Source organism: Emys orbicularis, chromosome 15, assembly GCF_028017835.1.
Source record: "Emys orbicularis isolate rEmyOrb1 chromosome 15, rEmyOrb1.hap1, whole genome shotgun sequence".
NCBI lineage: Eukaryota > Metazoa > Chordata > Testudines > Emydidae > Emys > Emys orbicularis.
The window spans coordinates 24,769,618-24,793,401 of NC_088697.1; the positions used below are offsets into that span (position 1 = coordinate 24,769,618).

At 49.0% G+C, this 23,784-nt stretch overlaps 2 protein-coding genes across 3 annotated transcripts; one reads left to right on the plus strand and one right to left on the minus strand.

Annotated features, from left to right (window-relative positions):
- The first annotated feature begins 2,037 nt into the window (after window positions 1–2,037).
- On the plus strand, window positions 2,038–13,129 carry VPS26B (VPS26 retromer complex component B). The gene is made up of 6 exons (XM_065417173.1): window positions 2,038–2,260; window positions 6,972–7,128; window positions 10,087–10,251; window positions 11,350–11,525; window positions 12,274–12,416; window positions 12,983–13,129. Exons 1-6 carry the CDS (start codon window positions 2,038–2,040, stop codon window positions 13,127–13,129), a joined length of 1,011 nt encoding a protein of 336 aa, XP_065273245.1.
- A 3,863-nt stretch (window positions 13,130–16,992) lies between these two features.
- THYN1 (thymocyte nuclear protein 1) lies at window positions 16,993–23,557 on the minus strand. 2 transcript variants are annotated; one of them, XM_065417175.1, is made up of 8 exons: window positions 23,434–23,557; window positions 22,676–22,759; window positions 21,333–21,559; window positions 20,715–20,783; window positions 19,774–19,866; window positions 18,650–18,745; window positions 17,571–17,721; window positions 16,993–17,198 (listed from the first exon to the last, which is right to left on the minus strand). In XM_065417175.1, exons 2-8 carry the CDS (start codon window positions 22,716–22,718, stop codon window positions 16,993–16,995), a joined length of 885 nt encoding a protein of 294 aa, XP_065273247.1. In that variant the 5' UTR covers window positions 22,719–22,759; window positions 23,434–23,557. The 2 variants fall into 2 exon arrangements, with proteins under 2 accessions (XP_065273247.1, XP_065273248.1); XM_065417176.1 differs by lacking the exon at window positions 16,993–17,198 and adding an exon at window positions 17,220–17,454.
- Between the last annotated feature and the right edge of the window lie 227 nt (window positions 23,558–23,784).

Sequence of the window (23,784 nt, forward strand, 5' to 3'; positions counted from 1 at the left end):
CCCCCCCCGCCACTAGCCCCCCTCCTCTTTCAGTTCCCCCCCGCCACCAGCCCCCCTCCTCTTTCAGTTCCCCCCCGCCACTAGCCCCCCTCCTCTTTCAGTCCCCCCCCGCCACTAGCTCCCCATCTCTTTCAGTTCCCCCCCCCGCCACCAGCCCCCCTCCTCTTTCAGTTCCCCCCCGCCACCAGCCCCCTCCTCTTTCAGTCCCCCCCGCCACCAGCCCCCCTCCTCTTTCAGTTCCCCCCCGCCACCAGCCCCCCTCCTCTTTCAGTTCCCCCCCCGCCACCAGCCCCCCTCCTCTTTCAGTTCCCCCCCCGCCACCAGCCCCCCTCCTCTTTCAGTTCCCCCCCGCCACCAGCCCCCCTCCTCTTTCAGTTCCCCCCCCGCCACCAGCCCCCCTCCTCTTTCAGTTCCCCCCGCCACAAGCCCCCATCTCTTTCAGTTCCCCCCGCCATCAGCCCCCTCCTCTTTCAGTTCCCCCCCCGCCACTATAGCCCCCCTCCTCTTTCAGATCTCCCGCCCCGCCCCTCCCCGTAGGATCCCCTCTTCCTTCAGCCTCCCCCGGCCTCTGCCTCCTCCCGCCGAACCCCTGCGGCCCCCTCCCCTGAAGATCTCCCCGCCCCCCGGCGGCCCCGTGGCCGGGCTCAGGCCTCCCGCCGCTTACCCGCATTGACCGCCCGCAGTCCCCAGCTCTCCAAGCCCCGCAGGGGCCCCGCCGCCGCCACCATCCTGCTTTCCTCGATTCGGCGCCGCCGGTGCCTTCGAACCAGCCAATCCGCGCTCCGACCCGGCAGCGACCAATCACCAGCCGCTGTCAGCATGGGCGGGGTACTGGCTGGCCGGCTGCGCCTGCGCGGGGCGCTCACAGCTGAGCCAATGCGCCTGCGCGCGGAGGGAGCCCCGGAAAGGGGAGATGGCGCTTGCGCAATGTGAGGAAACGAGGCCGGGCCGGGCGGCGCTTGCGCAGTGCGAGGCCCGGCCCTGGAGGATAGCTCGAGCGCAGCTAGTGCCAGCCAGCCGGGGCAGAGCGCGAGCTGCTGCGTCCCTCCCACCCATCCAGCCCGGAGCGGGGTCCGCATCGTGCGAGCTCCGAGCCCGGCTCCTGCGCCGCGGGGTGACCGCTGCGCGTCATTAGCCCTGCAGAGACCACGGTCGGGGGGCTGGGCGCTCGCCAGCAGGGCCTCCCCGTTTGCGCCCCCTCGCCCCACTGCCGGGGCCCTTCCCCATTTGCGCCCCCTCGCCCCACAGCCGGGGCCTCTCCCCGTTTGCACCCCCTCGCCCCACTGCTGGGGTACTCTCTATACCTTCCCACTGGGGGGACCCTCCCAGTTGCACCTCCTTCCCCCAGCACTGGTGCCCCTGCTGCATTGCAGCCCCCATCCCAAGCGGTAAGTGCTCCCGTTTTGTTACCCAGCACCCCCACCCCTTCCTGAGTAGTGAAGGTAAGAGGCAGCAGAGCCCACCGGGGTGCATTGAACCCCTCTGTCTCCAGCTGCCGCGGCCCTCCCTTGTAATTCATCTCCTAGCAGCGGCTGCAGACTCCGTAGGCGACCTTTGTGCTGCATCCCTTTCCTAAACAGCAGCAGCTCCTTAGGCCCTCTCTTGGTTGCATTGGACCACCCTTCCCTAAGCTGCAGCCTTCTGGGTTGCAACATACTCCCCTACCTAAGCAACAGGAGCCCTCTAGCGCTCTGAGGTTACTTTTATCCCTTTCCCCCAGAAATATATATTCCTCTAGTGCCTTTGAGCTGTATTGAACCCTCTTCCATCCTGAAGTCCCCCAGCTTGCTAGGATTGAACCTCCCCAGGATCCTTTAGCATTACAGTCGTCATCCCCAAAATTGGATTACATCCTCTCTCCTTATCTGGGTTTCTGTACTGCATCCATCGCCATAGTATTTGAGCCCCTTGAAGAAAACAAAATCCTCAGACGCTGCCACTCCTCCAGTGTTCCCTGGAGTAGTACACCCCATTCCCCACAGCAACCCCACTCGCCCTCTGGGATTGTCCTCCCCTCCTCTCCTCCCCAGCAGTGAGATGAGCTTCTTTGGGTTTGGGCAGAGTGCGGAGTTGGAGTTGGTGCTGAGCGATGCAGAGAGCAGGCGCAGGGCTGAGCACAAGACTGAAGAGGGCAAGAAGGAGAAATATTTCCTCTTCTATGATGGGGAGACAGTATCAGGTCGGGTCACCCTCACCCTCAAGCACCCAAACAAGCGGCTGGAGCACCAAGGCATCAAGGTGGAGTTCATCGGACAAATTGGTGAGAGGGGAATGGGGGTGTGTGAGTACTGCATGGTGGAACATCAGGGACTTTAATTGGGAGGGTGGAGGGGAGCGGTAATTTGTACCAGCATGGAGGAGTGGGTTGGGCTCACAGCTTCCTAAAGCTTGCTTGCAACACAGTCATGGACCTGCCATCCTGCAGTGAGTCCTCTGGTTGGAGTCTGATTGCTCTTTCCCCTCTGAAATTCAAAAAACTAAACACCTTCAGTGAGGGCAGCAATACGTAGCAGTGCATTGCATGGAGCCTTATTTATTTGTTTTGCATTAGTAATTCCTCCAGGTTGAATGTACTTAAATGTTAACACTGGCAAGGTTCCGTCTCCATTAGCCTAGGAAATGGGAATATAGTTACACTGCATCCTGTTCTCGGAAACTGGGTTATGATCCCCAGCGTCTTGTAATTACACTGAAAAGTCCCTTGAGTATCAGAAATTATTTCAAATCCCGTTTTAGGTTTGGACAATCCATGTGTTCTATACCCTTGTGTCTGTGCAGAGTGGAGGTATTACCACTCCTTTTCCAGGTCATTGTTCTCTCTCATCCTGTTTTCCTGTTTCTGCTCATTCTGCTCAGACCTGAGCTCTGAAATATATATAGATTTTTAAATTCAGATTCAAACCTCCAGGGTTATTTTTAAGTTCTAATATCTTGGCAGCAGCATCCCTTAAAACTGAGTTCTTTATTATTCCCCATTCTTTTTATTAACATGTTGCTACATCTCTAGCTGCATTTACTGTGCTATTGATTACATTGTATGTGATGGGCAGGGCTGCCTTGGGAGGTAATTGTTATATTGAGGGCATGAGGCAACAGACCAGCTGGTGTATGTGCACATTTCAATTCATGAGCTATGCCCCAGAAGCGAACTACCCTTGTGGGTCAGCTTCCTTTCCTTTCCTTTCAAAGCTTGCTGTCCCCAGCTTCATTGATTCTGCTCATTCTGTTGGGGTGGCCAAGCCCACTTATCCATATAAAGTCACCTGGTATCTGAGCTCTTATGTCTGTGATTGCAGTTTGAATTTGGCGATTTTATATTGTGTGAACCCAATTTAGAAAAGTGCTTCCCTCCCCCCATAACAGGAGGGAAGGTGCTTGCCATACCCACTATGCCATTTCTATAAAGAACTAAACATTTTGTGGACTCGTCTGAGTTAAAAGAAGTGATAAACTTGCACAGTTTTTATTCGTTTATTAACTCTGTACCATGCATCTGTGGGACTTTTCAGACAAGACCTTAAATCCGTGGCCCTGTCTGCTCTAAAAATCTCAGTAGAAGCTGTTCACCTGCACATCAATGTGATCAACATTTTCAACTTGGGATGGATAACATTTCCTTGTAAATCCCTTGGCACAGAAGATTAAATTGATGTTTTCCCCCACCCAGCCCCACCATCTTTACTTAATTTCTCTTCTGATTTTCTCCACTTGCACCACATATTACACTTCTGCAGTCAGAGAAAGCACATAGCTAATTATATATAAACAGGCCCCATTATCAGAAACTGGATTATAACCTGCCTCTGGGTTTAAAATCTCCAGAGTAAACTGAGCATGAGCTTTCCTCTCTGTTCCGCCACTGCCTCTCTGTGCAGCCTTGGACAGGCACTCCACCTGTCTCATTTCCCCATTTTTAAACTGAGTGCTTAGGTTGTAAGCTCTTTGGGGAAGGCAGAGTGTTTTTTTGTTCTGTGTTTGTACAGCATCTAGTGCAACAGAGTCTTGGTCCATAACTAGGACTTCTGGGTGTTACGATATTCCAAAAATAATATTTATAGAGGAGTTTTGAAGACTGATTCATTTGCTCAGTGCTTTGACTTCATGAAGCACTACATAAGTAGTATGTGTCTATTACAGGTATAAAGAGAGCTTTCATAACCAGACTTGAGGTCCAGGTTGTGCTTGGTTATATTACCTTTAAACAAAACAAAAAAACAGCCCCAGTAGTCTTAAAGATGGTATAACTGATTGTGCGTCCATAGCATCTTCCATCTCCAAATGCCTCACAGTAGGGATTTAGACTCTCGGAGGTGAGGAAGTAGGCATTACCCCCATTTTACAGATGGGGTACTGAACACAGGGAAGTGGTGTGATTTGTTTAAGATCATAGGGTCTGTGATGGAGCTGGGAATACAATTCAGGAGTCCTGTATCTGATTCTCTGGTTAACGTCCAGGACAGTTTCTCCTCTGATGGATGGATAGTGCAGATTCCTTTTTGGATATCTGTCTGTCTGCAGTAACTGTTCTCTGAGATCATCTTAAAAAGGTTGGTAAATTTAAAAAAAAAGTTGTAATGGAAAACTCTGGCTTTGCTGAACAACTCAAACGGGGATTTTTTTCTAATGTTTGACGTGCTAATGTCTTTTTAAATATGAAAAATCCTCAATTCCTCCTCTAAAGGTTTAAGTGCCAATCTCAGCCCCTGGCAATAGTTGCTGGGAGCCTAGTACGCTGGCAGTCTGTTTTTTCCCAGTTTAAACTCAGTCGTTGCCTTTGGCATTGTGCCGTGAGATGAGTCCATGTCTCTTTGTATGTCGCTCCTGCATTCCCTCCCCATCACATAAAAGAGCATCCCTCCTCTCTCTTTGTGGAGGTGTATTGAATGGAGAGATCCTTTATTATATCATTGTATTACATTAGCGCCCTGAGGATCCAACCAAGATCAGGGCTTCATTATGCTAGGTGCTGTACAAACACAGTAGAGATCATTCCAACCCCGAAGAGCTTCCAGTCTAAAGAGGTAAGGTGGACAAAACGGTGGGCAAGACAAAGTGTTATCCCATATTTTTACAGCTGGGGAGATAAGGCACACAGTAAGTGACTTGCCCAGGGTCACGCGTTGAGTCTGTGGCAGAGATGGGAGCTGAACCCAGATCTCCTGAGTCCCAGGCTAGTGCCCTAACGACAAGACAGCCCTTCAGAAAGCCTCTGTAGCGGGGTTCAGTGGACATGTGATAATATTTGACCTTGTCTTAGCTGTGACTTCAGCTCCAGATTGTAAGAATGAGGGTTGCCCAAACTTTTCCTAACCAAAGGGCTGTTTTGGCAACTTTCTGGGAGCACAGCATACAGGAAACTGGAGTAGATTGCCTTTACCCTTGTGTATAATAGCGAGGTGAATACAGGTCCCCCAGTGGGTCACTTTCTGTTATCTTGGATCAAGATGGAAAATTACATTCTAGGGGCTGTAGTTTCTATGGGCCACCTTATATTAAAGATGGTCACTTGGTCGAGGCTATGTTTGGAGAACCGCTGGAACAATTGGGAGGGCGCAGGAAAATGTCTGCCTTTTCATCTGCAGCTGGTTTGAGCAACTCGTCCACACCTACCCTTGTTCCCTAACATTTCCCTGGCCATACATGTATCCATCATAGAGCCATCAGCTCAGCTTTACCCCTTGAAGATGTGTTCTCTGCATGGTCACATGCTGAGTGCTGGCATACTGTGGAATCAATGGGGTTCTTTACCTTTTTTTGTTCCCTGGAGCTAATGGGGCCACCTCTGCGTTTTCTGTTGCTTTAACCTTCTTTGAGAGGCGTGAGCAATGATAGATGGAAGCCTCGTAGCCCCACACTTCTGCTTTGTCTCTGCATTCCCCATTTTGGGGAAGCCTTGAGGCTTTGTTTTTTACTGGTTAGAAGTCCAGTGCCTAGACTCTGAAGGTGAGGCTCTGCAGGAAGTGATGAGAGAAGGGATGGCACTAGCTGCTGATTTGCTCTGTGATGGTTCCTTGTCTTTGCAGGTAGTCTGGATATATTAACCTTGATTAAACTGACCCACGTAGATGTTCTGGTTTGTTTTTGTAGATAGGGGTAAGTGAGTAAAGCTGAAGAGACATCATGGGAATCTCCGCTCCTGCTTTCTTTGTCTCCTCTCTCTTCAGCTGCTTTCATGGGAGTGGAATATTTACCAACCTTCTCAATTATTTTTGACACCACCCTGTCCTGTTCCCCTACCCGTGGGTTGGATATTTTGCATGAGCTCATGGGATGTCTTGTTTCTTTTCTACTTGTACAATGGAGGATGACACTCTTTGAGGATCCTCAAGCAATTTACAGATACTAATGTAGCAAAGGGGATGGGTAGCTGACCCCATTTTATTGATGAGGAAAAAAGCATACGGAAGAGGGAAGTATTGAGGGCGTCACAATAAATTAGTGGCAGACCCAAGAATGGAACCCAGGAGTCTAGACTTGCTAAATTGAACCATTAAGAGAGCACTCCTTCCGTTGTATTGGACTCTGTCATGCGCGTGAGAGAGGAGAATGTAAGCCACTCTGCGAACATGAGCTGTCCAGTGAGGGGAACAGCACTGCTGATTTCTAGGGTGCACAAACCAATCTGCAAAATCGGATCCTCGTTTTTACCGGCACTTCCAAATGAGCTTGGGCCTGTGATGGGCCAAGGACCTAACTGTGCATCTCTACTCTTTATACCCTGGCTCACTCCTCTCACTGTGTATCTGGCCCAGTTGGGGCTGGATGAAGCATGGCCCTTTGTGTTTGAACCTCTGGATTTCCAGGGAGACGTTCTCTCTCTGGGAAGTGGAGGAGAAGGGATAGAATGGGGAAGAGGCTTTGTAGGGGACTGGTTCCTTTTTGCCATGCCCATTTGGTGCAGTTCTTCTCCCAAAGCTGACCTCCTCACATGGGAGTGAGCAGCACTGCCTAACCGAGTATTCTCTTCCTAGAGCTCTACTATGACCGGGGCAACCACCATGAATTTGTCTCTCTGGTGAAGGATCTGGCCCGTCCTGGTGAGTTCACCCAGTCACAGACATTCGACTTTGAATTCACACATGTGGAAAAACCATATGAGTCCTACACGGGGCAGAACGTGAAGTTACGGTGAGTCTCCTCCTGCGGTCGGGTTTCTCCCAGTCCCAAGCTTCAGCCTTCTCCCTGTGCATTAGTTTTCATGGAGTGTCTTTCTAGTAAGAGCTACAGTACCTAAGGTACCCCAAATGAACACACACCAACAGATTAAAATTTTTTATTAAAGTTAATGTTTAAAATCAAATTTACACAAGTTAAGAGGGAAGGTACTGTACATCTGGGGTCGGGCTTGGGTTACGGGGGATTGCAAGTATCGGTTACAAGGTTCACGAGGTACATACATATCACATAACCAGCCAGGGCCGGTGCTACCATTTAGGCAAACTAGGTGGTTGCCTAGGGCGCCAAGATTTGGGGGCGCCAAAAAGCGGTGCCCCCATTTTTTTTTACAGTGTTCCTACGCCCCCTCCCCGAGCGCGCAGTTGCCGCTCCACTTCTCCCGCCTCCCAGGCTTGCAGCACCAATCAGCTGTTTGGCGCCACAAGCCTGGGAGGGGAGGAAAATTAGAGCAGGGGTGGCATGCTTGGGGAGGAGGCGGAGCAGAGGTGAGCTGGGGTGGGGAGCTGCCGCACGGCTCCCCGGGGGGAGGAGGGGAGCTGCCGTGGGGGGGCTGCCGTGGGGGGGGCGCCTCAGGGTGGAGGTGGGGGCAGGGAGCTCGGGTACGCCACCCATGGAATGTATTAAGAGTCCAAGTCGATATTGGCGTAGAGAATAAGTACATGGGTAGGGTGCGTCCCTCGGTTCATCAGGGAAGGAAGTGGGTTATTTCCCTGGTCGGTGTTCTCGGTTACTCGACTTGGTACTGGTGGTGTCCCGTGATGTGTTCCATGTAGATGTCTCTGGACCACCTGATGGTGTCAGACACCATGAGCTGTCTCATGAGCCGGGCGTAGCGTCGACCGACTCCGCCCGCTCTCAGTACCGGCTCGTTGTGGGGGTCCCATGCGCCGAGGGCTCCCACGACCAGGGCATGTATCTCGACCTCATAGCATGTATCTGGACCTCATAGCCCTACAGCAGCACGAGGGTCTAATGCCTATGTCTAAGAGTCGAATTAGGAAGAATAGATAGAACTACGATCTACCTTAAATATAATAAGGAACAACTGAAAATCCAATAGGGAACTGACAACTTTGACAGTGTGCTAACATAGGGCTAGTCTACACGGGCAACGTTAAAGCGCTGCCGCGGTAGCACTTTAACGTGGCTTGTGTAGTCACACCGCTCTTCCAGCGCTCTTAAAAAAACCACCTCCATGATGGGCATAGCTACCAGCGCTCGTGCACTGTCTGCAGTGGCGCTTTACAGTGCTGAAATTTGCTGTGCTCAGGGGGGTGTTTTTTCACAGAAAGTTGCAGAGCTGTAAAGTGCCAGTGTAGACAAGCCCATAGACTAGGGCCATGGGGAATGGGTCTTGCCTTTGAAACCCATGGGAAATCAGAGCTCAGGAGTGTTAATTGTTTAAGAGGGGTGTGTCATTGAAAAGTGATTGAACTGCTGTTAAACTAACCATTTTCTATCATTTTAAAACAAGCTGACAGTAACTTCTAAAATCTGATTTCCCAGGCATTCCAGCCCGAGCTGTTTCCCCCCAGCAGGGAGGAAATATTGATAAAATGCTATTCCCAGCTGAGAGGGGCACCACACTCCCACTTAACCCTGTAGAGAGAACAGAGCGGTGCTGATAATTTCTAAAGGCTGCTGAAGAAATTAATTTCTAATCTGTATCTCTCTAGTAAATACACAGTTTACTGGACTCTCCCTTTTAAACTGAATTGTGGCCCTTCATGTGCATGCATGTGTGTTGAGCCCCTCAAGCTGCTGTTTGTGTGTGGGGGTCACGGTATAGTCCCATTTCGTGTTGAAGCACTAGGGCATGGGGGTGGATTGACAGTTCAGATACTATGTGTGGGATGCCTAGAAAATCTGTGGAAAATCTACCAACTCCTGTGAAAGCCACACGTTTGAAAAGGGAGGTCTCAGCCCTTTTTGTCATGCCTCTTTCTCCCCCTCTTCTAAAACCCACGCTTCTCTCTCTGGCTTCCCCTCTGTTCCTCCAGTCTGCAGTTACTTCTTGATATCTCTTGTCTGTGCTGCAACTGCGATCGCTCACGCCAGCCGAAGGCTCTGTGCATCTGATCCTTGGCTGAAATGGAATGTTAAATTATCAACACTTGTGATAATGGAATGCAGCGCCGTCTTGGGACAGCATGTCAAGCACTGAGTGCAGTTCCAGAAGCTGTGCGGCGGGCTCAGTAGTAAAATGCAGCCTGTCATGGCTTCTCTTGTGCAAGTGCATCACGCTTGAGTTGCTCCTTTTTTTTTTTTTTTTTTTCTTGTTTAAAAAATAAGGGAAACCAAAATCTCTTCTGATTCCCAAATGCTTCCAATTTATTTGGCAATAAAAGAGCAATGTCTGGTCATTTGCTTCAGTCTCCAGCTGAGACAGTTAAATGTGTTTCAGTAGTTTGGTAATGAGGCCTGCTTATTTTAATCGTGGCTTAGATGCAAAGAAATGCCTTGCTTACATGTTGTTGTTTACAAATTGCAAATCCTATTTCAGAGTTGGGCTGGCCCCTTGAAATCTAGTCAATGAGTCAAATGCTGTGGCTGCATTTAAGAGGGCTGGATAATTTTATGATCGATATTTAGTTACCTAGGTGGTGATTAGTGTACTCACATCTCATGCTTTAGGGCAATAAGCCATAGGGTTCAGGCTGGAACGTCTCCCCTATGTACAGCAATGTACAATTGCTCAGGTGCACTACAAAGGACTTTCACCTTCTTCTAAACCATCAGGTATTGTCCACTACAGGAGGCAGATTACTGGACTGCATGGACCAGATGGTCTCAGCAGCTCCATCAAAGCCCACATTCCTCTCTCCTCCACCCTAACGCCTTCCTCCATGGCTTTTGCACCCAATGAGGTAGTCTGCAAGGGTTCTAATGGATGAGGTGTTCCCCTTTCAGGTACTTCCTCCGAGCGACTGTCAGCCGCAGATTAAATGATGTGGTGAAGGAGATGGACATCGTCGTGCACACACTTAGCACCTACCCGGAGCTCAATTCCTCTATCAAGATGGAGGTGGGAATCGAGGATTGCCTGCACATCGAGTTTGAGTATAACAAATCCAAGTAAGTGTCCTGAGAACGGCTGCTGAGTAGAACTTCCTGCGTGAGGGGATGCAGCCTGCTGGGTAGGCCGGGTGGTACTCCTAGGGGATGTCTCCACTGCAAAAAAAAAAAAAAAAAAAAAACACAGCTGGCTCATGGGGCTGTTTCATTGCAGTGCAGACTTCCGGGCTCAGGTTGCAGCTCTGGGACCCTTGCACCTTGCAGGGTCCTAGAACCCCAGGCTGCAGCCTGAGCCCAGAAGTCTACAGCAATGAAACAGCCCCTTAGCCCGAGTCAGCTAGCACAGGCCAGTCGTGCAAGTCTAATTGTTGTGTAGACGTACCCTTAGAGGCTGCTTAACTCGACTAGATATGCAGAGGCAGCTCCTGTTGTAGACTTTAGGTGGGGCCCTGTAATTTATCTTAGCTCTCCCTGTTCCCTATTGTGGATGGCAGGCTGTTCATTGAAGTGCTGAGACGGTTCCTGCTTTAGATCTCTCCCCTCTCACCACCACCCTGGAATGTGCTTTATCCAGATGGAGGCATCTGCACCCACATACTGAGGGGGTGCATAGAATTGGGATGAAGGTGGGTTTATTTTAGTCGGATTGAGTACTCCCATTGTTCTGAGTCCCGAGTGGCCCAATGGCACAGCTTCTGCTGTTTGCCAGGATGGCGTGATTAAATGTGGGACTATGTGGCTGTTAACTCAGGCACAGAAGTTGGAAATTACCAGTTTAGACTACATCTAGTCCATCCTTCCCACCCAGTGCTGGAGCGTCCTCCTGCAGGGTGTTGTTTTAAATTACCTAAGCAATTGCCACTGGGCGACTTGGATCTTGTTGTTGGGAAGTTCTTATGAATGTCCAGCCTAAGATGTCTCCTCATTTTATCCAGTAATCCCACTCAGACTTGCTGATGCCCAGAGAATTGAGCATGAATGCATGGTTATCGCTTGGAGCAGCCCAGAACATGTGGCTGGGCTGCCCATGGAATCTGAAGTGGGCCCTGAGGAGAATGGGGAAGTGTCTGACAGGCACATTCCAGCTTGTCAACTTGTTTCCTGCTCTGATGTGCAGAGACCAAAATTGATCATGGCTGTCTTGCCTATCCTCCCAAGGTACCACTTAAAAGATGTGATTGTTGGAAAAATCTACTTCCTGTTGGTGCGGATCAAGATCAAACACATGGAGATAGATATCATCAAGAGAGAGACAACAGGGACTGGCCCCAATGTTTACCACGAGAATGATACAATAGCTAAATATGAGATCATGGATGGGGCACCTGTGAGAGGTGAGAAGGAGTGGGGAACCATTTACATTCCTCTCCTAGAATCTTTGCGGGACCAGAGCTTGTTTTGCACCATTAATTTTTGCAGGAATGTGGGACCTACTGTGAGTCCCATAAAGTTGTCATCTATCTTCAACTGAGTGCCTGTTTTCTTGTGTGGTAATAGCTGGTTCGTGCATCCCTCTTCACTGGTGAATCTCATGGCAGCTTACAAACGTGGGGGAAATTGAGGCACATTGCTGGTGTCTTTAAGTCTCCTAGCAAGTCAGTGGCACAGTTAGGAATAGACTTCCGCTACTGACCTGGGCCTGGTCTCAGAACATAGCGCTGAAAGGGGGTATCTTACCTCATTGCCAATCCCCTGAGAGAGCTGGTCTCTCTGGATGATAGTGTTCAGCAGTGGTGACTTGCAGGTATGTTCTAGAACTCCCATGTCAGTAGCTAGAAGGAATGTCATTCCATTCTCTTTCTCCTCCAATGCTGTGGGCAATGAAGGGAACCCTGTGCTATTGAAGTGGAGGAAGGACGCTTGCCACAAAGAGCATGACCCTGCTAAGGAGTAAGCATGCTAACTGCTATTCTGTGGGAGCCGAGGGCACTTGGCCCAAACCCCATCCAGCAGTGATAAGGTATGCCAGACTCAGGCACAGAGTTGGAGGCGTTAGCTTGCTCTGGTTTTACCTTATTGTGCCGGTACTGTCCTTGTAAGATTTGACTCAATATGTTGTGCCTACACTCATGCCTTTTGCAGGGGAGTCCATTCCAATCAGACTCTTCCTGGCAGGCTATGAGCTGACACCCACTATGAGGGACATCAATAAGAAGTTCTCAGTGCGTTATTACCTCAACCTGGTACTGATAGATGAAGAAGAAAGGCGCTACTTCAAACAGCAGGTGAGAAAGGGTGTGACTGCACCATGGGGTGGACTGTAGCCAGCCAGTCAAGTGCTTCTTCAGGTGCTCCATTATAACTAGCAACAGAAGAATGTTGGACAACCTGGCTGGTGATGTGGGGGAAGATGCTCCTCCCTGGGTACCCACTGGAGCCAGATCATTTGGGGTGTGGATAGAGAATGCACCTGGGTATCTGGGTCTGTTAGGGATGGTCCTCGGAGAGGGTTTATCCACCGTAATCCCCCTATCAATTCTCTGCACTGCATTAACCACGGCAATGTTGCCCAACATACTAGGACAGACCTGACATCTAGTGGTTGCCTCTGGCCCATCCTCTGTGGAGTGCTACCATCTGGCCTTCCAGAGGTCTGCACTGCCTGGGCCCCTCTCTTGAAGCTGTAATGGCCTTTCCCAGCTGAAGGATGGATAGTGGAATAGGCCAGCGTATGGGGATGGATGCAAGTTACTGCTCCAGCAGCTTAGGCAGATGTTCAGACCTATGAGTACATCGTGGGTGGGGCCAGCGTAGCTGCTGCATGTCCTAACGGTGTCCTGCTGTCTGACAGGAGGTGGTGCTATGGCGGAAAGGAGACATTGTGAGGAAGAGCATGTCCCACCAGGCAGCCATTGCCTCTCAGCGGTTTGAGGGGACGTCCTCCCATGCTGAGGCCAGGACCCCCAGCCAGCCTGCAGAAAACAACAGCCGGCAGTGAAAGACCCTGTGGAGCGAGGCTGCTGCAGAACCCAAGTGTCCGGGGCCGGCAGCAGCAACGAGGGGAAAAGAAAATATTTCACCAGAGACTTATGAAAATCAATATCAGTTTTTTGACTTAATTCTGATCTTCGAAGGACCAGTAGGGTTGGGAAGGGGCAATGTAAGCTACAGCAACCACGGCACAAAGTTGAACGTACCTCGGTGCTCCCCAACCTCCTACATTCCTCTGGGGTAGGCTGCTTTTACACATGCAGGGGCCATTGGGCTGCCTGGCTTTCCCGTTGCCATGAGACCCTTTCAGCATGGCAGTGGGGAGGCGGGAGGGGGAAGGGGAAATTTGTTGCGCCTCCTCTGCGGTAGGGGTGTCACATGTAGGAAGGCATTTTGCTGCCATCGAGAAGCCCTCGTGAGGTGAGTGGGAGGAGGGAGTCTGATGAAGCATTTTAGCTGGAAGGCGGGAGTGTGTGTGAGTGGAGTTTAAGCTTGAGGTGTAGCCTGCCTGATGTCCCCTCCCCCCACCCCCACCCCGTGCTGTTCCTGGAGTCTCTGCTGCAAACGGTTATATAATTAGTTGAATCAGCCCTGTGAATAACAGAGCCAGGTTGTGCAGCGTAGCAGATGCTGCTGCCTTGGTGTCCCTGCCTTGGGAGCTCATGGATGCAGCGTCTCGGGGGGAGCAGGGGGGATAGTTAACATTTAAAAACGCAGATAGTAGCTGAGAGTGGAATTGACAGGCGTATGGATACTGGAAAGGGCAGACGAGGTATGGGAGAGCTAGCAGAGCTGCTAGGCAGTGTGAGTCGGGGAGGAAACTGGCCAATGAAAGAGAGCGCACAGAGCCTTGATAGTCTCGCCTCCGGGAGGTCAGGCTGTAGTTTGTAATCCATGCTGTATGATAGAGCCACGCTGGTGCAGCTGAGCCCTGGGAAGCTTGTGTATGTTGGAGATAGAAGAGAGTGTAATAGAGTGGTTGTACAGATTCCACATGCTGTTGTGGGAAGCAGTTGCAGTCAGGTCTCCTTAGGAGTTGTACAGGGAAAAGCGTTGTGGGGTGTGAGAGAGCAGCATCAGTGCAGTGGCCTGTGCAGCCTCTGAAGTGCTGCAGTAAATGACGGACTGTTTCCCTTCTGGCTTTCTCCTTGTTTCCAATTTATCTGAATGAAACTCTGCTTCATCTGTCTCTAGGATTCACCCCAGTGGTGCTGTGGTTAAACCTCATGCGGACTTCCCTGATTGGCTGAAAATTATCTGAAAGAGTAGTAGGGTGGGACAGAAGGGGACACGGGGGTGTTCTTTAAATGCACCTGTATGCAAAAGGCTTGAAGGATACCCCCTGAGCACCTGGGATGGGCTATTACTATTCCTAGCAAATGGGACACCTTTGTTTAAGGAGTTACTGGCCTGTAGGTGCTGCTAAGTGAAGTGAAGCAAGATGGCAGGCAAAACTTTTTGCTTCCATAGACAGCTCTTGATCAGTTGGGCCTGATGAGAACAGTAGTGGTGGTGTCTTTGGGCATGAAGCTATCTGAGGACCTGAGTATGGGATGTCTCTCACTCTTAAAATAAACTCCATTTAATCTTTTGAGTTAAGTGGGATCAGCCCTCCTTTAAAGTTCAGAGATGGTCTTTTAGACTTAACTGATGGACTGGATTTAGATGTTCTCCATCCTTTTTAGATCCCTTTCTAGGAAGCAGGTAATAAAACCTCCAACCAGCATATGGAGACAGAAACCTGAACTAAACTGGGACATCAACTCCCTCTATAATGGGAGCTGTACTGATGATTTTCCTGATGTTCTGCCAGGCTTGCTTCTGAATCTGAAATTTCCTCTGGTTGGATGTAGAGCTGTTCTCTTGCTGCTGGGAAGTTAAAGCATCTTCTGCAACATGCTGTGTGTGAGACAGTGCCCTGGTGCCTGTAGTGATGGTGGGGTCTGGGTGGGAGGGGGGTGATGTTTGCGTAGTAAGAAAGCTGCTGTAGTTCAGTGATAAATGTGTTTTCTGCTTGCCAAACTAAGTTTTATTTTCACTCAGTCACACGTAGGGCTATGGTTCTTATCCTAGATGGAGAGTCCTGCTCCGTCCCAGGGGACGTTAATTGCCTCTTCTCTGCTGTGAACGCTAGTGTCACACCGTGTTCTGCACTGTAGTAGTGAGGATGTGCGGCTTACTCTGCCTCTGTACGTGAGAGGTCCCTGCTGTGGACTGGAATGGCAGTCTCCTCCCTCAGACTGAAGCCAAGTCCTATTAAAGGCAGCTGCTTTGTTACATCACGCGTAGGGATAGCTGTGTGCTTTGGGCCTCGTGTAGCAAACGAACGTGGACGCTACTTCGGCGGCTAACCTGCTCTGCTTCTACCCCATTGAGAGGGATCCAGGTGTGCCGTGGCAATGCACAATCATTTGAAAACAGGTGAGGCTCCCTTTGGGAGACAGTCCGGGTAACAGACGGTATCTGTGTGGCTGAGCCTAACCCAGCTGCACCCTGACCTACTCTCCCCTTTGCCTCATCTCAAAACAGCCATCCTGAAATCCCTTTGTGCTTGAATACGTCTCTTGGTTGTAGTATGTGTTGGTGTTAAGAAGCCCAGTGGGTGAACACGTCTCTGCATTAGGTGAGTGGTGAAACAGGATCAGTGATGGACCTGAGGAGATTGCCTAAAGATGGAAATCCCCCTCTCCCCTCCCCAGAAGATTTTCAGACAGCATCTGCTTGTCACTGTGAGAGGAATTAGTCAGAAAAGGTGCATGAGCCAAAATGTTTCCTTTTGCTAACTTTTCCTCACCTGGTGTCCCCCATCGTAGGACTAGGCTTGAGAGTCACCCCTCCCCACATTTTTACCTTCTCTGATTAGATCATTCAACCTGCTTTCTATTATGCCCTGTGTTTGGGGTGATGATACCTGCCCCATCTGTAATGATTGGCTCTTGAGAGGACAGACATGAAAATTCAACTCAAACTACAGAAAAGAAAAAGACAACTGTTTAATAAGAGGAGCAGGGAACTATTGTGGCTTTCGCAGCCCAGCCCATGCTGAGTTGTTTTATCCTGTGCTGTGGGTGTCCCCTCTCTTCCAAGCAGATTCTCACTGTGGGGAGTGGTGCATAGGTACTGAACCAAGCAGTGCAACTTGTAATTTAGCCTCTGCAGTGTTTACATGTTTCTTAATTCATCATCTTTTCAATGGCTGTATTTTAAAATTTGTTTTTTGTCTCTTGGATTAAAAGGGCCATTCTAGGCTTTTAAATGCTGTGCATTGATTTCTCCGACTTGTTTTACGTTGCAGTTCTGAACTATCCTACCTATCCTCAGGCCAGGCACTCAGCAGGCACCTGAGGAAGAACCCAGCCTGTTCTCTCACTGTGCTGCCTCTAAAGGTGTGGAGCAGAAGTGCTTCTTACTGAGAATAGTTAATTGGCCCCACTTTAACCCATGTAAAGTGCACCTAGAGCCGTGCTGATGGGTGACTTTTACAGCTATTCAATCCCAGTGGGTTGTTTTTTCTCCTTTTACCAGGACCTAGAGCAGTGGGTCTCAAACTTTTTTACTGGTGACCCCTTTCATATCGCAAGCCTCTGAGTGCAACCCCCCCCAATAAATTAAACACACTTTAATATATTTAATAGCATTATAAATACTGGAGGCAAGCGAGGTTTGGGGTGGAGGTTGACAGCTCACGACCCCCCCATGTAATGATCTCACGACCCCCTGAGGGGTCCCGACCCCTAGTTTGAAAAACCCTGACCTAGAGCAAGCTCAGTAAGTGAACTGCCCCCGATCACTAGCCCAGCACAAGGATTAAACCACAGCCCACATCATTAGGCCCTAAAGGCTACAGGATTAAAAACTTGAAATCCGGTCTTAAACTCTCCAGGCAGCCTGCTTTGCTGAATGTGTATACTTGCTCTTGAGAGATCTCTGTCCCTCTGCAGCACAGAAGGGTTTGCACTGAAGAGTGGAAGGAGCCTTGTGTGTCTTGGCACCGCCTATCGTAAATGGAATCAGGAAGGCAAGCTCTTTTCTTGTTCTCTCTGTAGTAAAGAGGGGCTGCAAACCCTTCCCCATCCCTGAAAAATCAAGTAGGTATCACTGACTTTAAAAAAGCTTTATTTAAAAATAAGCACGGTGCACCAAAATAACAGTGAATATATACACCTCCTTTTGGTCCGCTCGCAGCGTCTTCCCTGGGGGTGGGTTTGAGAATATAAATTTGGAAGGGAGGGTCCTGGCTGGAGGAGGGGAATTTTCAGCCTTGATGGGTCCTGCTGCTGCAGTCTGTCTAACTTGGTTTCTCTTCAAGGCTCAAGACAAATTCAAATTCCTCTGGGTGAAGGGGCAGGAAAAGAGAGTCAGAAGCGGAACACACTAGTGTCCTAAGCAAGGGGTTCTCCTTAGCAGGAATCTTGTCAAGATCTCCCTAGTAAGGGGAAGGTTCTTACCATCTGTCAGGGGCTGGACAGAGAGCCTCTGCCTGGTGAAGAGTGTCATGTCCTTCAGCGGGCCTCCCGAAGCTCTGTGTGCCTGGTGTTGAGCCTTCAGCTCGGACAGGGGGATGAAGCGCTTAGTCATCCGCACAAATTGGACGTCCACCTGGTGAGTGGGGAGACATGGGCAGTGAGGGAGCACAGTTGTTAGAGATAGACAAGAACTACTGACATTAGAGCAGTGGTTCTCAACCAGGGGTACGCAGAGGTCTTCCAGGGGGTACAGCAACTCATCTAGATATTTGCCTAGTTTTACAACAGGCGACACAAAATGCACTAGTGAAGTCAGTACAAACGAAAATGTCATACAATGACTTGTTTATACTGCTCTATATACTACACACTGAAATGTAAGTACAATATTTATATTCCAATTGATTTATTTTATAATTAGATGGTAAAAAATGAGAAAGTCGGCAATTTTTCAGTCATAATGTGCTGTGATGCTTTTGTATTTTTAGGTCTGATTTTGTAAGCAAGTAGTTTTTAAGTGAGGTGAAACTTGGGGATTGGGAAGACAAATCAGACTCCTGAAAGGGGTACACTAGTCTGGAAAGGTTGAGAGCCACTGCATTAGAGCAAGGAGTCCATTTCCTTGTTGGGGGACAAGACCTTTATTAGGGATGTAGGGCTAATGTCTAATACTACCCTACAGCTGTGTTCTTGTGCTTTAAGAATGAACACTGCCTAGTGTAGACTCAGCTTGGGACTTAAAGGTGTGCAGAGTAATCTTCCTCCCCTGGCCACTGAGCTCTGCACTACAGAGGGGCTACAGGTTCTGTTTTCAGGCAGCAGGGTTTCCAAGTGAGGTGGTAAGAACTTAAGGGTATATGGATCTCCACCTTCTCCAGGATGGGGGCCAAGGTAGAGCAAAGGAACAGGGAAACAACTGGAATGAATTCCCTCTTATGACAGAGGTGGTGTAGGTTCGAACAGGGGCTTTGATAGACCAGGGAGGCCATCAGATTCTCTCCCTTCCTCTGCCCACCACATCAATGTTCAGAACTGGCTGTGTGTGTAACTTAATACGTTACCATTGACCACTTGGGGTTCTCCTTGGTACTGGAGGAATCGTAGTGAGGGTCCTTCTTGTCAAACTGAGTGTGGTCTGGGTAAGCCTCCTTCACAATCTAAAATAAAAAGGGAAGCAGAGCAGAGACTCCTGAGTAAGACTAGAGTTGTTGACACCTCCTGACCCACCATAAATGAGCGGAAGGGCATATCAAAAGCAACACCTTTAGCACGCCTTTCACTACTAGGCTTTACAAATATTAAGTAGCTATCTAGGCACCCTCTGAGCTTGGTAAGGTAGATGCAGTTTCCAAATGGGTAAACTGAGTCAGAGGTTTAAGGAACTTGCCTAAGGTTGCAGTCAGAACTGTGCATAGAATTCAAGGCCCTAACTAACAGCAGCCAAAAGTGCACATCTCGGGGGATAAAGTCATTGAGTGTTGAAGGAGGGCATCTGATAGAATGAATGCTCAGGGACTGGAGTTCCTGCACTCTGCCTATACCTCTCATGATCAGCCAGCTAAGTATTCCTAGCAGCAGAAGATATGAGGTGTCCACCAAAAGATCTTGATGAGGAGTAATGGGGCAATACTGCTGCAGAGTTAGCCAGTTGCTCCCTGGATATGACCAAAGGAGCTCCATTCTAATAGGATGAGCTTCTTTACAATCTCTGCCCAAAGCATTTTAACAAACACTGAGAGCAACAATGCGCCAGTGCACCGCAATGGTGGGCAAGAGATTGGGATACCCATGTACTCTTAAAATCTTGCATGCCCACAGAGGTCAGCTGCTTCAAGTCTAATCCGAAAGACTGCCTACACAGACAATTGTGTGGAATTCAATGAGCCAGATTCTATTCGGACACTGGTGTAAATCTGGCATAACTTTATTGCCTTGTCTGGAAACACTCCAGCATGAAACCAGTGAGATTGCATAAGTTGGTTCTGTTTCTATTGGGGAAGGGTGAAGGGGGGAGTCAGCACTGCTGGTCTGTGAACCAGTGATTGTACGCTCTTCACAACTAATGATTAGGCTACTCTTGCATTTCTCGGGGGTTGAGGTAGGAGCAGGGCTAATTTTACTTCTGTTTCCAATAGACCAGCAGTGAAGTATTTCACTGTTGCAAGGATTAGCAAGAGGCTCTCACCTTGATAATTCCAGCAATCCCAGGCTCTTTGCAGTTACTGTGATAGAAAAATGCTTCTTGCCCAACTTTCATGTCTCTCATGAAATTCCGTGCCTGTCAGATGATTAAAGAAGAGACCATTGAACTTTGTAATTAAGCTATGAGGAGGGCCTGCAATATCCCCTATAGGAAGGTTTCAAAAGGCTGTCCCCATTAGCTGCTTAATGAAACAGGAAGGAAGAATGGAAGTGCAGAGGCCACTGGTGCTTCAGACCTGCTCGTACAAACATTCCTACAAATGTCAAGATGTTTTTTTCCTCTAAGTTCAAGTAAGAAAAACAGACTGAAGACCCAGGGTCTTAGTAGCTATAAAGTCTATTGGAATTCGGCAGCTCTGCCATCCTCATTCAGCAACTGCAGGAGTCTGAAGTTCTCTGTTACAGAACAAGCAGCAAAGCTGATTTTGTTTATACAGAGACAAAATTGTGCTTAGATTTCCCACTGTACCAGTGTGCCGAAACAGAAAACTACATAGACAAGAAGCTGGAGTCACGTTAGCTGGGGCTTTGCAGGAAAAAAATGAAGAGGAAAGGAAAAGACAAGAAATGAGGGTTGATGTTTGCTTGGAACCTGCATATTTCTTTCTGAAACCAGACAGAAAAATCAGGTGACTTTCCAGAGGACTGGCCTGTCTGAATATGTCTGGGGAGATTATTTTTTTGTTAAGCCATAGATAATTAGCCACATATGCTCTTACCAAAGTGCAGCAAGTAGGAACAATTGGCTTAGTATACGCAGGGGAAGAATTTGGGCCCAGGAACAGGCAGGGTGGACACATCCTCTATTTTGCCTGCAGTTTGGCATTTATGAAGAGAGCTAATTTTTGTTTTCTTATTGTTTTCAATAGTGATATTTCAGCAATGCTGTATTTGCAATCCGGGCCTTCAATCACTGCTCCTTACCTGGTAATTCCTGACTCCATCCCAGCATGCTGTCTGATTGGGTTGAGCCTTTAAGTCTTCAATGCCGAACTGCCCAATCAAATTAAAAACAGGAGGTTAGACTTGGATTATAATTTGGATTTAATGGACAGAGGCCTTTCTTATTGTCTATGTACATTCATGTGTTTCTAGGGCATCTCTCATCATACTGTCTGGTTTACAAAGCTTTTGGTCCCTGCTTGGTTTAAAGTAAAGAAATTTAAGCTGTAGAGGGAATGCTTTGGCAGTCTAAGGACCAGGTCTGAAATAGAAAGACTCCCTGCTGCCGCGGATTAAAAATCCTAGCAGGGTCAATTCAATCATTCGTGGTCACAAGGTACATACACTGAGTTCCCCACACAGTGCCTGGTGTGGCTTTCTTACAGGATCTCTCTGGGCCTGGAGGAGAATGAAATCTGTGTGCGCGTGCTCCCAGAAAGAGAAGGGTATTTGAGAAGAGGGTGTCTCTTCATTGTGAAAGAAAGAAATAAGGTAATTTTGATATTAAACAGAACCTGTAGCTAAAAATAAGTTTCCATTCCTCCTCATCCCTGAGCACACGTGCTGGGATGGTGACAGTAAGGAAGATCCAGTGCTTACTTTCACATCCACTCCCTTCTCGAACCTGCTCTCCGGCTCTGATTTCATCAGCCAGTGGCTGTACGCTTGCTTGCTTCCCTGCACGCTAGGGCAGGCCTCCTTCTTGGTAGCCTTTCCTGTGCCGCTCCCCAGGGGCTTTGAATTCCTCTCCTTAGCTGCAGGCATAATGGATTCTTCCTCCTCCTGAATCTTACTTTTGGCGAATTTAGTAGCAGGCCCCTCTTTATCTTTAAACAAACACAACGTGAGTGGAGAAATCAGAACACATTGTTTCCTAATTTGCCAATTGCTGTAAACACCTGACTTGCATCCCAGCAGGCTTGATATAGGACAACATTTGGCTAGAAAAGGAGTTTTTGGTGGATCCCAGCCCCTAGCTTAGGCAGTTGACATCACTTACAAAGATTTCCAGCATATCTGGAATGTGTTCCAAGGTTAAAACAAAAAAATACAGGAGTTTTTACTGTTGTTTGACAGCTGTGGTCTAGTGATTGCCAAGGTTTTGCTCGTACTGTCGTTTAAATATAGAAAAGCCACAATAGTGTATTAGCTTGACTCAGAAAACTGGCCCTAATGAAATGCAACAACTGGACTACTTTGTACCAACAGATGAGAAACTAAGTGCAGGCAGCCAAACTCTGTGAAGTAGCCCAAAAGTGAACATACAAAAATTGTACATCACAGTGTACTTTATTTTTAATCTCCTGTACTCCAGCACCTAGAAGCCTCAGAGGTACAGGCTCCACTGTGCTAGATGCTAAGAGACAGTCCCTGCCTGAAAATGGTTAAAATCTTAAATAGCATGCAGCCAAGAGAGCGGGTAACAGAGCCACAGAGAGAAAAAGTGACTTGCCCAAGTTTGCACAGCAAATCAATAGCAGAGGCGGGAATACAACTTCCCGAGTCCTAACCGCTAAGTCACATTGCCTCTTAACGCAGTTGGTTAGTTATTTGATAATACTCTTCTGTGTCATAGCAAGTAGTGTAATAACAATGCTACATAGTATTTTGACTTCGAGTACCTTAACAGTGGACAATCTAAAGATGCTTTTCAAATATTAATTAATTAAATCTCCCAACACTCTTGTGCTGTAGGGAAACATCATTGTCCCTTATTATATAGATGGAAAAACTGTCAGGCCCATAGGGGTCTCCCAGACAATTTATAGAAGAGAAACACACAATCTGCAAAATCCTGGCCTATGAAAAGGTGGGCAGCTTACAGGCAAGTACAGAGAGTATTTGTCCATGTTTTCACTATCAACTGGAACCCACACCCAAATATGAGAACCCAACAGCCAAAAAGCTACAGCTGTTGAGCGGGTTAAGACTTCTGTACAGACCTGCCAAGGTTGCTCTGCTTCTCTTTTTGCCTGGCCGAGGCATCTCTGGCTTCCTTGAACTAGTTTCTCTGCAAGCAGAGGCACCTGGAGGGTGGGGGAGAATACAGGTCGGGAAACACTTGCTGTTACCACTTATTCAAGCAAAAAGAGAGAGAAACCATTCCATTCATTTAAAGTAGTAAAAATTGGCTATTATGTTAGTATTTTGCTGTAATTTATAATATATATCAGGGATGAAGACTCCCCAGACAGCTGCTCTTCCACTGCTTAACGTTGGACATTTGTACATATTTTGGCCTGTCAATAATCTGGGACCCTTTGAAGATGGTTGGGGGGGGGGGGTGAACAAATGTTCCCTTTGTCCCTGTCCACCTTCCCCTTTCTCCCACCCCTGCAGCGGACTGGGCGCCAGCTATGCTGTTGCTGCAGAAAGGGTATAAACATTCCCTCTTCTAGGTGCCAGCCGCTGGTGTCCTATCCTGGGAGCGCTGGATGGTTCATGGGACAGAGCCTTGCAGCTCTAGGTGGCAGGTTTGAATTCTCCAGTGGTGGGTGTTGGACCATCCTGATGTCTGCTAATGGGCAACTTTGCTGGTAACCACAGCAGAACAGTCATTGCTCCGCAGCTTCCTCCCACTACCCCATATCCCCATGATGCCCAGGGCTTGCTTCCCCTCCCCTCCTCCCGCCATGCCAGGGCTCGCTCCCTCCCCCCCCCTTCACTCCCCCCCCCCCACCGTCGCCAGGGCTCCCCTCACCAGCTGCGGGTGCAGCAGCCCCTCTCTCTGCGGGGGGAGGGATGCTCCTGGATGCACAGCGGCTTGGGGATGGGGGAGCGGACCCAGGCTACCTGCCTCTCAGCCTACTGAAGGTCGGCGGGCAATAGAAGTTATGCAAACGTGCAATGCCTTTAAGACCTGCCCCCTGCCCAGCGGCCAATGCGAGAGCCTCAATGGGGGAGAAGGGGGACTACAGCTCCCAGAATTCCTCAGCCTCCCTGCGCGGTGCTTTCTGGGCGCTGTAGTCCCGCGCCCCCTCCTCAGTCGGGGATCTTTTACGGGCTGCCCTCCGCTGCGGACTACAACTCCCGCAGTGCGGCGCAGGGCAGG